Source organism: Vigna angularis, chromosome 11 (assembly GCF_016808095.1).
Source record: "Vigna angularis cultivar LongXiaoDou No.4 chromosome 11, ASM1680809v1, whole genome shotgun sequence".
Classification (NCBI taxonomy): Eukaryota; Viridiplantae; Streptophyta; class Magnoliopsida; order Fabales; family Fabaceae; genus Vigna; species Vigna angularis.
This window is the reverse complement of record NC_068980.1, coordinates 25,383,559-25,397,175: the sequence shown is the minus strand read 5'-3', so window position 1 is coordinate 25,397,175 and position 13,617 is coordinate 25,383,559. Positions and strand designations below refer to the sequence as shown.

The window sequence follows — 13,617 nt, the reverse complement described above, 5'->3', positions numbered from 1 at the left end:
GAAAAAATTATCATAAATTGAAACAAAATTCTGACTTGACGCACATTTCAAGGCATGCACGTGAAGCCTCCTTCATACTTCATCAACATTCATATATTTAACTCAAGTAGTAACAACTTAGTCATAGTTTCAAAGCAACCTTCAACTTTTCTATTCAACACTTTGTATTTTCTCTTGTTTAGACACAAGTTGGCAAATAAAGTCTTTCAGTCATAAACCTAGCAGCAAAGCTGGTGCCGAATTTTTCTCTTTCTGTGGGAATATATTATTTTCAACACTGTCAACTTTATATATAATCCTTAAAGTTTCTATATCTAGCTGCTTCATTTCATAAGCTCTTCTTTGAGCTCTCAAACTAGAGCTTTCCTGCCATCATCATCAACATGAGTTTCTATCTACTTTTTCATCTTTGGTTTCTTGCCTTTTCTTTCATCTCTTCTTCGGCTTGGGGAGCTACTCTGCCTCAAGATGAAGGTACACAACTCATTCATTATATAGAAATATATTTTGGATAAAACTTTAAAAGAAAATGAAAAGAAAAAAAATGAAATTGACTTCATTACAAAATTAAGTTATAAAAATTGTTTGGAATTTTGTTTTTATAGTATATAACCTAATTTTAACTATATAAATAAGTCATGTTTAATATTGCTTTTCATATTTTTATCTAGTAGAAATTCTTATAGGAAAGTTGTGTTTACAAAGTTAACAGTAATGTGGTGTGTGGTTTTGATACACAGTGGAAGTAATGAAAGAGATAGGTAAGAGACTTGGGAAGAAGGATTGGGATTTCAACGTAGATCCTTGCACTGGACAGAGAAATTGGACTTCATCTATTCAAAATGCTGTCACTTGCAATTGCCTTTTTGCCAATGCTACTATCTGCCACGTCGTCAGCATGTAAGCCTTTCATCTCACTGTCTCCCCAAATATCATTACAATATTATTTAACTTCTTTGCAGTCAATAAATGTAAAATTTTCGAATGTTATTTCACACCAAGAATTAAATATCTCAAACCTGACATTAGGAGAAATTTCGATAACGATATTAAATAATTGAAATTTAAATTTAATTTAACTTAAGAAAATTTACTTATATATTATAATTTTATTTTTTAAACTTTAAACTTTAAACATTTTTTATTTTATTCATCATCAAGAAAAATTAAATAAATAAAAAATATTTTGAATATATTTCCATCCTTTTACATAAAAGTCATGTATTAATATTGCAATAGCATTATTCCTTAGTCTAAGCATGTATTTTCTTTTATCATGTATGTTAAAAGCACTATTTATTCCTTTTCTATGAGCTTTGTAATTGGTTTGTTTGTGTTCCTATGATTTTGGTTTTTCTTTTAATATGTAGAGATACAAAACCAAATAGAAATTTTACGTATACAAAACCAAATAGAAATTTGTACGGTATTCATGTTGTACATCTAGGAATATAAAATAAAAAAATATATTTCAGATTTTATATAAATTGAAAAATATTTAGAAGAAAAAAAGAACGTGAGGTGAGAGGTTGGCAGAGGAAGAAGAAAGGACGTTGAAGGTGGAGAAAAGGATTTCAGTGGAGATGAAGGGAGAAGATGGGCTTCGGAGATGGAGGTAGAAAGTAGACATCAATGGAGGTGAAAGAGGAAGAAGGGACTCCAATGGAGGTGGAGGAAGAGGGAGAGATTGAAGATAGAACAGCGACACACATACACAATTGCACTGTAATTCATTATGTTGTATTTTATTAAACTATTCTAACCTTTAAATAGCCCTGCACATGGGCTTGGGACTACTACATAAATAATGAAAACTACAGTGAAATAAAAACTAGACAAGTATATTAATTGGCCGTGTACAAAACTGACCCAGCTGTAACAGTGTGAAAACTGAATGGAAATAAAAACAGACGCCACAATTGTAAATAGAGAAACTAATAAAGTAATTTCAAACAAAATTACAACTAAACCTCTTAATATTTTAATATTTTAAGTTTATTTCAACAAAACTCTCTCCCAAACTTAAATTTTTTCATCCTTTGTCTCAGTTAGCTTTTTGTATTTCTGAAATGATGTTATAACAAGTGATTTCGTGAATACATTAGTTATTGGTTTTTCATTCCTTACATGTTCGAACTTTCTTCCTTTATCTTTTTCCATATAAAGTGAAATCGAATGTCAATGTGTTTGCTTCTTTTGTGGTTGACCGAGTTCTTGACCAACTTTCAATTGTCCATGTCTCCACACCAGTCATTATCCAAGTACCCACTTAATCGATAGTTGTCCAACTTAGTATAAAACAACCCGAACAATGTAGTCCCTCTTACGTACCATAGTATCCATTTCAGCACTTTCTAATGTGAATACCTCGACTTCTTTATAAAGTAGCTTGTGATTCTCACGCTTAATATCAAGTTTGGCTTCATGTTCATTAAGTACCTTAAACTCCCAATTAAGTTTCGATACCTACTAACATAAACTCGACTTCCATCTCCATGTTTGGACAATTATGCATCGTGTTCCATAGAAGCAGAAACTCGATTGCACTTCATCATCTTCGCCTTTTGCAATATCTCTTCAACATACCTCTTTTAGGACACAAAGATGTTTGTCGAGCTTTGGTCCATTTCCAGACCTAGAAAGTATTTCATGATATCGCGAGATCAGTCATCTCAAATTCCCTTTTCATTACCTTCTTAAACTCATCGACTAGCTCAGCTCTACCGTCCATGAAGATCAAGTCATCTACATATAGGACAACCAACAACATATCTCCTTTGTACCTCTTTAAGTATAAAGCGTGTTCATACGGACATTACTCATAACCATTCTTTTTGAAGTAGATGTCAATCCTCTCATTCCACACTCGTGAAACCTGCTTCAAGCCATACAATGCCTTCTTTAGCTTTAGCACCTTCTTCTCTTCACCTCTTCTTATGTAGCCAAAAGGTTTCTCCACATAGACCTCCTCTTCTAGAACTCCATTGAAAAATGCAAATTTCACGTCCATCTGGTGTATCTTCCATTCGTGTTGTGCTGCTAAAGATAATAGCAACCAGATTGTCCCCTTCCTTGCTATGGAAGCAAAAACTTCATCATAGTCAATGTCTTTCAGTTGTTTGTAGCTCTTCATAACAAGTCAGGCTTTGTAGCGGTCTACCTCTTCATTTGTGTTGGTTTTTTTCTTGTATACCCACTTCCACTCCTCAATAGCACATACAATGCTTCCGGAATCATATGTTAATGATCTCAAGATTTTCTCCACAACTTGATTCGCTGACAATGATTCTCTATTCCTGCTGAGTTGATTGAACATCGTCTCTACCTGAGTTATATACTCCGTCATCAAACTCTCATTTAAGAGTTTGAAGTCGAACCTGTCTGACATAGTTGTCTTCTCTGTATGTAATCTCCAATATCTCTCATGCTTCTTTTGAAGATGTAGCTTTTGCAATCTTCTCAAAGTCTGATTCATCCACTGCTCTATATGATTGGTACAAAGTCTATTTGTCTTTAACTCACGTCTTTTTCAACGCATCAATTTGGGTCACCGTCTGTTCTTCATCTTCTGTCGATTCTTGGTACCCATTTTCTACTACATTCCACACGTCTTGGAATAAAAAAAGAACCTTCATATGTAGACTCCAATTGTCATAATTGATTTTTTTGTCAATTGTGGTAGGGACATATCATTCTCTAGATTTGTCATCTTATTCACTCTTTTTTGGCAAAACACTTAAGCGCATATTTTTTCACTCATTGTTTCACTTTCTCTTTTTTCTTTTTTTTATCACTTGGACTTAGAGTATGAAAGCTATGATACCACTTTAAAGATTGAAGTGCGAAACACACACATAAAAATAATTGTACTGTAATTTACCGTGTTGTATTTTATTGAACTGTAATAGCCTTTAAATAGTCGTGCATATTGGCCTGATTCGAGTACATAAAGAATGAAAACCGGACTGTAATAATTAATATGAAAACTGAATGGAAATAAAAACAAACAGGAGAACTATAAAAAAAACTAATGAAATAAATGAAACAAAATTACAACTAAACTCCTTAAGATTTTAGTTTATTTCAAAGTAGTGGCAACTAATGAAATAAAATTACAACTAAATTCCTCATATCTAAGTTTATTCCAAGAGAGATGAAGGAAGAAGAAGATAAGAATAAATGGTTATTTCATAACTCTATGGGAGTGCAGATTGAAATATATGGAGGTGAAGGAAGAAGCTGTCTTTCTCATATCTATTACGGTCAACTTTTGAGATTTTGTGGGTTTTAGCCCAATGCAATAGTACAATAATATTTAGAGGAAAAATGACATAAATGAAGAAAATTCCTGTAAATAATAGGCTTAATTGTAATTTCAGTCTTTATTATTATTTTCATTTTTTTCTTAATTTTTAATTCTATATAACTTTATTAAATTTTCTTTTTTAATAATATATTAAATGAGAATTAAATTATATTTGGTAGTAACATGTCTAATCTCAACATATAATGCCCAAGCAAAAAATAAACTAACTAATTAAAAAGAAAAAATAAATTATAAATAATTAAAAATTAAAGGGTTATATTTATATGAAAAAGAACCAAGAACTAAAATTCCAAACATTTTACACAAGGTTATTAAATATATTTACACATTTAGTCTCTTAATATATATTTTTCATATTCTAATTGCGCAAATTAGATTCTTAAATATTATAAACCAGTTCATATTTCAAATTATGTACATTAAATATTTCAAATATTTCATTTTTGGATGAATACACCATGATTATGATGCAGTGTTCTGAAGTCACAAAATCTTTCGGGCACACTCCCAAGTGAACTAGTGAGATTGCCATACCTCCAAGAAATGTATGTAATTAATTCTAAAATTGATCTCTTTGACATAATCATCATTTACTTGTTTGATTTTCACTTCAAATGTGGCACAGTGACCTCACCAGAAACTACCTCAATGGTACAATTCCTTCACAATGGGGCTCCGTCAACCTCGTCAACATGTACTCTCTCTTTCTTGTCCTTTCTTCCATTTTCTATGTTTTTTTTTGTTACTTATCTGAAACAGTATTATTATTATTGGAGGTTTTATTTTAACTAAAGATAAAATCAATTTATAATATATAACTATATGTAAATCTCATTTTATAAACTAGCTCTGTGGAATTGAGTTATTTTTAAAGTTATACGTAGGAGAATTGATTTTTTTTATAGTTTTTATGGAAATGTATCATGTACTGTAATTATTTAAATAAACAGTGAAATACGATCAATCAATTTTTGTGTGAATTCATATAAATTGAATAAGATAATTAGGTAAAGTATGGTATAGTATAAGCGATTTTACCCATAATAAATTTGGTGAAGCATTTCTTCTTTTTTTTTATCAAAAGCGAACATTTACCTTTAAGAATTTAAAAATCTTTATTTATTTATTTATATTTTTTTACATAATTTCATCTACTAATTTCTGAAACATTTAACCAGTTATGCATGTTTCTTAATTATGGCAGATCCATTCTCGGAAATAGGGTAACAGGTCCAATACCAAAAGAACTAGGAAACATCACAACACTGAAAAGTTTGTAAGTTTATGATAATCCACACATACAGTAATTTTTTCATTTGAATTTATAAAAGTTTCTGGCAACTCATTATCTTTAAACTTGAAATGCATATATAGGGTGGTCGAGTTCAATCAATTATCTGGTGAGCTTCCTCTGGAGCTTGGGAATCTCCCTCAACTTGAAAGATTGTAAGCCATTTGTTGATTTTGCTTGGTTCATTAATTTTTACCACAACAAAATTAAACAGTACTTGTTAAAAGTTCCACATTGACTAAATATAAGATCAATTTATATATATAAGTGGATGCAAATCTTACCTTACAAATCGGTTTTGTGAGATTAAGTTAGGTTTAAAGTTTACTTCTTAACGTGATCTTAGAACCTATCCTAATAATATGTTGGTTGTTGGGGATATTGTTTCATTTCACTATTATCAACTAAAGATAAGACCAACGGTACTTGTGTTCATTGGTAAAAAAAACTTCACATGCAATTTTTCTTCTTCAATGCTTAGATAATATATAATTATTTTGAGAAAATCATTTCCAGATTCAATGAGTTTCTTTTGTTTCGTATAAAATAGCTTTGAAAGTGCATTGTACTATTAATGTATTTAATGTTCAATGTTGTTTATATAGGCTTCTTACATCCAACTATTTTACTGGAAATTTACCTGCAACATTTGCTAGACTCACTACACTAAAACACATGTAAGTGTCATTCCTTTATTATACTTTTATTATTCTCAATCTCAATTGCATTAATTATGTTTTGTTTCACTGCAAAAATCAACATTTCTTTAATTTATAACTATTATTATGCAGTCGACTTGGTGACAATCAATTTTCTGGAACTTTACCTGATTTCATTCAGAAATGGAAAAGTTTGGAGAGGCTGTATGAACCTTTCTTATTTTGCAATTTAAGGCTATTTATTTATTGGTTTATTAGGGTAATTGTTTTTAACTATGATAGGGTGATGCAAGGAAGTGGTTTTAGTGGTCCAATTCCTTCTGGAATTTCTCTTTTGAATAACCTCACTGATTTGTAAGTATATACATATAGAAAATTAAATTTTGAAAACTTGATAGCAATAAATATATATATATATATATATATATATATATATATATATATATATATATATATTGTTCAAAATTTAATTTTCTCTGTTATATCCTCAACATGTTTGAGATGTGATGCAGGAGAATTAGCGACTTGATCAAAGGACCAGATTCTCCATTCCCCCAACTTAAAAACTTAACAAATTTGCAGACAGTGTGAGTATTACTATTATAATTTTTCATTTTCATTGTGTTAATAAAATGTTCTTATAATTAAAAATAATGAATAAAGGATTTTAATGTTTTTTTATTGCTGCATATTTACATATTGTTAAATTGTTTCCTAGAGTATTGAGGAGTTGCAATCTCATAGGAATGGTTCCTGAATACCTTGGAGATTTGATTGGCTTACGATCACTGTAAGTGTCCAATACTTAATTTGGTTTGATGTTTTTTATAAATTTAAATACTTTTTGTTAAGTTTTTATTAATTTTTTAGATTATTAGTATTTAAAATTTATTTTTCAGTTGAGTTATGTAATTTAGTTTTTATTAAATAACGTGACTACTATCTTATTTATTTGTCTTTATTATTAAAAAATATTAAATTTTGTGATTAATATATATAAAAAGAGACTGCAGTTAGTTAAAATGAAAATCACTTTATATTTTACATTAACTACTACATCACAGTAATTAATAAGTAAAGACAAATAAGTAAATTAAGACACGATAACACTCAAGCTAAGTAACTAACAAAAAAATCAAACTAAAAAGCTTCAAATATATATATTTTTAAGTACTCAGAAGAACAAAAATTTTTTATAAAAATTCAATTAAAAGTATCGAAATTTTCCATAAACTTTATTTCTTTAAAGTTTAAACATTTCTAGCTTATTTTCGAAACATATAAGTGTTGCACTTTTATACTTGGTGTTTTTTCTATTGCATTGTAGGGCTAAACATTCCATGATGTCTGACACATTATTTTCCTCTCTTATGACATTATACCTTTCCCAGAGATCTCAGCTTTAACAAATTAACTGGACCGATTCCAAGAACCTTGGGTGGCCTAAACGATATAAATATGTTGTAAGCAACATTTTTTAGCTTCAATTGATTTATTATTTCACCACGGTGAATTCATTTATTTTGCATATACTTGGGTGGTATCACTGAAATTTATCTTAGTTTACGGGGATTTATATTCCAATTGCTTCCCTAGACGTCAATCAATAATATTTTTATGAATAAGTGTAACATAACACCCGTTATTGACATTTATTTGACATATCAAATAATGATAAAATGGTAATGAATTTTTGGCTTTTTGAAAAGAAAATTCATATTTTAACACATAATATTTTTACATTTATTTGATATTATCTTTTTTTACTTTTTATTTTTTTCTTTTTTGAAAAATTACAAAAAATTATTTTTTAAAAACCATTTTATTCTTGTTAGGTGTATCAAATAAATATCAATATGTGTCACGCTACCCATACTCTTTTGAAAAAGAACAAGAGGAATGGTACCATAATACACTTTTACACTTATTTGACACAGAGTATAAAGATAAAATGATCATAAAAATGTAAGTTTTTGTACTTATTTTATTTTAAGAAAAAGAGAATAAAAGATAGAGAAGAGTAATGTCAAATGAACCTAAAAAGTTTAGGTGTGTCCAAAAATCATGTTTTAAAAAAAAGTAAAAAGTAAAAAATAACCGTGTCAAATGCCCGTAAAAAGAATTATATTTAAAGTATATTTTTCTATTTTTATTCAATCATATTGATAGTTTATCGGTAATTAATAAGTACTATAAAATTGATTTTTTTTAATTGTTTTTACCTAGATATTTAACCGGAAACCGTTTCAATGGACCACTACCCAACTGGATAGATAGGCCAGACTACACGTAAGTAATTCTTAATATGCAACTTACGATTTTTTACACTAAATTATGTCTTCTACGTTTCTGTGCCACCAAGTGTTTGATAAAATTATTAGTTTAATCTTTGGTTCTGAACTGATCACATGCATACATTGAGACAGCGATCTGTCATACAACAATTTAAGCATCGAAAAGCCAGAGCAATTGACATGCCAACAGGGAAGCGTGTAAGAATCTTTTGCTTTGCATAATTTTTCTATTTTCGAGAATTTTGACTATATTGTCTGAGCCTTTTCCATTTACTATGTGCCTTAGGAACTTATTTGCATCGTCATTGAAGGCAAATAATAATGACTTGTAAGATTTGTATTGCTGCTGCTAAATTAATCTCATAATACTTATATCTTATGATTATTAATTGTGACAACACTGATTTAACATGTCTATTATTTTCTCAGGGGAATGATTCCATGTCTAGGGAATATCAACTGTCCTAAAAGTAAGTTTATATCTTCTAAGTTTCTAACATTAGTATTTAGCTAATGCTTTATTATTTGAACTTGTCCAATTTTCTAGTTTTTAATATATTTGTTTTTGTATAAAACAATATTAACAATCTTCTTAGTATGGTTGATTCCTTACATTGTTTTTTCACCTTTTCTTGGATGTCCCAGCCTGGTACTCTCTCTATGTAAATTGTGGAGGGAAGTTAATATCGAAGGGAAACATAAACTATGATGATGATTCACAAGAAGGTGGACCAGCAAGATTTCGTCGAACAGGATCAAACTGGGTATTCAGCAACACTGGTCATTTCTTTGATAGTGGTCGCGTAGACTACTATACTTGGTCTAACACAACTAAGCTTGATATGAACAATGGCGAATTGTACATGGATGCACGTGTCTCTGCACTTTCTCTCACATATTATGCATTCTGCATGGGAAATGGAAGCTACACAATAAGCCTTCATTTTGCAGAAATTATGTTCACTGATGATCAAACCTATAGCAGCCTTGGAAGGCGTATATTTGACATATATGTTCAGGTGCATGGTTTCAGCATTTTACCTTTGTCTTCTACGTTGTAACATTGAACAACTTCCTTTTGATCTTTGCAATCCGTTGTGAACCATTTGTGTTTGGATTGAAGTATTGCAGAGAAAGTTGGTGCTGAAGGATTTCAATATTGCAAAAGAAGCCGGAGGAGTTGGTAAAGCAATCATAAAAAATTTCACTGCTTCTGTGAATAGCAGTACCTTAGAGATTCGGTTGCAGTGGGCTGGGAAAGGGACAACTGCTATACCTTTTGGATCAGTTCATGGTCCTCTTATATCAGCTATATCAGTTCATCCTGGTTAGTGCTAATTGTTAAGAGTGGACTTCTAAGTTTAACTGCCTTCTCCAAAGTGAAGTCAGAGTCTATCTTAGCCAAATATATGTAGATATATTATTTCACTCTAAATCACCCGTTAATATCTAGTCTCATGCTCGAGATGTATATACCTCGGCGTGAAGGATGTATTCGAAGTCTCGTATCAATTAGAGATAAGACCAATTTATAATATATAAATTAATGTAAACCTCATTTTAAAAGCTGATTTTGTAAAATTGAGTTAGACTTAAAAGTCCATTTCTTAACATTAATCATTATTTTTCTTGTGTCATCACCTCATCTGATATAATATATCTTCTAATCCATTTTTTTCATAATCAAACAGATTTTACACCACAAGAGGAAGATAAAGATGGTGTACCTAAGCATTATGTTGTTGGAATTGTAGTTACTGGAGCACTTGTTATCATCATAATATTTGGCATAGCTTGGTGGAGAGGATGTTTAAGGAGAAAGGTTTCGTTAGAAAAAGGTAAGGACCAAGAGATTATAATAACTATAAGGTTTTTTTTTAATAGAAGGAAATTCTTGAGCATGATTCATTTTGCCAGCATATAAAACAATTGGGGATTTAGAGGTAAAGAATGCGGGTGATCAATTAATGATTTAAAATCCCTGTTAAATGCTTTTGAGAATCTTTAAAACAATGCTTCAAAAGAATGCATTTTGATGAAAACAAATTACTTGACACTATTTCTATATTTCATAAGTTATTCACGTGATTATATGGCTAAATAATTGCAATTTTGTCTATTTATTAATACTCTGTTTTGAGATCATAATAAAAAAATAACAAGTACCAAATCTCACACTTTTATATGGTTTGTGCCTTTTTGACTAACTAAATATGTTTACACTTGATGATTGATGTAGTAATGTTTCACACATTCAGCATTTTCTATGATTATTCTTAAAATGGCAACACCCACTCATACCAATGTTATGTAAATATATTACTTTTGTCAAATCGTGTTATATTTAGTTTCATAAATATTGTCAAAAAGCATATATCGAAATTTAAGTTTCTAAAATATAAAATATATCGAAACTTACATCTTACGAAAACCTACTGGCAATATATATATATATATGAAATTTTGGTTTTAATTGTGTCAGTACATATGTAATATAATTGCCATCTTCAATCATAATATTGTAGAAAGATTTCAGAAAACATATTTATGTTTTTCTTATATCTCAACAGAACTAATGGGTGTAGATTTCCAAACTGGCTTATTTAGCTTACGACAAATCAAAGCTGCAACTAAAAACTTTGATATTAACTTCAAGATCGGAGAAGGAGGTTTTGGTCCTGTTTACAAGGTATTATGAATTTTTCAACATTTTGTACTTTATTTAAAACTTCCCACACATAAAGCAAAACTTTAATATCAAAGCTGAAAATATGCAGGGTGTTCTCTCAGATGGCACGGTAATAGCAGTGAAACAACTTTCTTCTAAATCGAGACAAGGGAATCGTGAGTTTATAAACGAGATTGGCATGATTTCTGCTTTGAAACATCCTTGTCTAGTTAAACTTTATGGTTGTTGTATGGAGGGAGATCAACTGATGCTGATATATGAATACATGGAAAACAACAGTCTTGCTCGTGCTTTATTTGGTATGATTTTCTTGTAACTGTGTTAAGTTTGGTAACTCTATCAATAATCTACAATCATGTTCAGTTTACAGTATGTTATGTGTTTTACTTTTTGTGATATAAATGCAAATGCAGCAGCAGAAAAATCTCAATTGAAGTTGGATTGGTCAACAAGGCAAAGGATCTGTGTTGGAATTGCTAGAGGTTTGGCTTACCTTCATGGAGAGTCTAGGCTAAAGATAGTTCATAGAGACATCAAGGCCACTAATGTGTTATTAGACAAAGATCTCAACCCAAAAATATCTGATTTTGGTTTGGCCAAACTTGATGAAGAGGGATACACACACATAACTACCAGAGTAGCTGGCACCTAGTGAGTTATTATATATATATTATGTTTTTTATGAATTCTTTTAGTTATATTTATCTTTTTATATTTAAGATTACATGCACCATGACTTGAAATATGTGAAATGTATCACCAATTTCTTTTGGTCAACCTATTTTGATTTGAAAAATGTATTAATGTATGAGTTTTCAACACTGCAGTGGATACATGGCTCCAGAATATGCAATGCATGGTTATTTAACTGACAAAGCAGATGTGTATAGTTTTGGCATTGTTGCACTAGAAATTGTTAGCGGAAAGAGTAACACCTTGAACTGGCCAAAGGATGGATGTTTCTCTCTCGTTGATTTGGTAAGCTTTTACTCTCATAATCTCCAAATTGTATTGTACAATATCTGAGAAAAATTTTGTTTCATAAACTCTGCTAAAAACATCATTCAGTATTAATGGTTGGGAATTTAAATGAGTCCAAGTTGTACATTAGATAGAAATGAGAAAGTAGAGTATTATATTAAAGTAACATATTCATTAACTCGTTGCTTTAAGATTTTAGACTAAGAGTGGTGTCAATCCCTTATGTGATTGAGCTCAAATCTTATTCGTGTTGTATTTTCCCAATGAACATCCTCCTCGTTAGACACAATATTAATGTGGTGCAACATTTGAAAAACAAAACAACCGTAAGTTTATATGTTGTAGAGATTCAATTTTAATATATATCAAAGGTAAGTTGTTTCTATTTTGTTTTTATAGGTGCATATCTTGAGAGAAGAAGGTGACCTAATGGACCTAGTTGATGAGAGGTTGGGTAATGATTTTAAAAGAGAAGAAGTAGTGGTAATGATTAATGTGGCTCTTTTATGCACACAAGTTTCTCCAATGCACAGACCCACCATGGCTTCAGTTGTATGCATGCTTGAAGGAAAAACTGATGTTAAAGAGGTGGTGTTAGATACAAGTGAAGTATTGGATGGAAAGAAGTTGGAGATGCAACAATATTACAATATGAGAGAGAAAAATAAGACTCTTGCAACTCCAGAAGAGAGCATCTCAATGGGTGAGACTTCAGCATTTATGTCTGATACAGATTTATATTCTATCAACATGGATTCTTCTTCCTAAACAAAGGTTAATTATATAATAATCATCCCCTAGTACATGTACATAGATTATACTTAGGTATATATATCCTTCTTTTGTATTTATTCGATGGATGATTAGAGCTTTATATTATTGAAAAGGAAAACGTATTTGTCATCTTGTTATGGCCGACAATGTTGTAAGTTAACTAATCTTAATAAGGTGGTAAAAAGTTCCCTTTTGTCATTGTACAAAGTTTCCAGTATCTATGTTGTTTTTCTTAAAAGAAAGAAAATCTAATTAGTTTATACATATAAAATAAAATCAATTGGAAAGGTAAAATTAAATAATATTTCTAATATTTTTTCGAAAAGATTAAATTTAAAGGCATTACTATGGAACCAAGAAATCTAATAATGATAATATTTCAAAATCTATCAATTATTTGTTATATGTTAAAATATTAAAAGAAAAAAATAAAAAAAATACAACTGTACTACGAAAAACCAATTAAGACTCAATATACCTAAAATTTGTAGATAAAATTCATTCATAAAGAATTTAAAACTTAATACGATTAGGAAAGGAATTGATCCTCTTAAAAGTAATTCTTTCTTCTAAATCAAGTTTTTGTAAATTTATCCATTCAT

At 30.0% G+C, this 13,617-nt stretch overlaps 1 protein-coding gene across 3 annotated transcripts; it reads left to right on the top strand.

The window, feature by feature from the left end:
- The first annotated feature begins 285 nt into the window (after positions 1-285).
- On the top strand, positions 286-13,213 carry LOC108332588 (probable leucine-rich repeat receptor-like serine/threonine-protein kinase At3g14840). Of its 3 annotated transcripts, none has more exons than XM_052870303.1 (24): positions 286-474; positions 741-900; positions 4,801-4,872; positions 4,953-5,021; positions 5,532-5,603; positions 5,702-5,773; positions 6,224-6,295; positions 6,410-6,481; positions 6,560-6,631; positions 6,790-6,864; positions 6,996-7,067; positions 7,669-7,740; positions 8,504-8,566; positions 8,704-8,769; positions 8,858-8,899; positions 9,001-9,041; positions 9,217-9,590; positions 9,703-9,898; positions 10,263-10,409; positions 11,142-11,260; positions 11,349-11,559; positions 11,677-11,911; positions 12,088-12,238; positions 12,641-13,213. In XM_052870303.1, the coding sequence occupies exons 1-24, from the start codon at positions 384-386 to the stop codon at positions 13,007-13,009; spliced, it is 2,985 nt and encodes a 994-aa protein (XP_052726263.1). In that variant the 5' UTR covers positions 286-383; the 3' UTR covers positions 13,010-13,213. The 3 variants fall into 3 exon arrangements, with proteins under 3 accessions (XP_052726263.1, XP_017423399.1, XP_052726264.1); XM_017567910.2 differs by having other exon boundaries at positions 287-474; positions 11,674-11,911; XM_052870304.1 differs by lacking the exon at positions 7,669-7,740 and having other exon boundaries at positions 287-474; positions 11,674-11,911.
- The last annotated feature ends 404 nt before the right edge of the window (positions 13,214-13,617 follow it).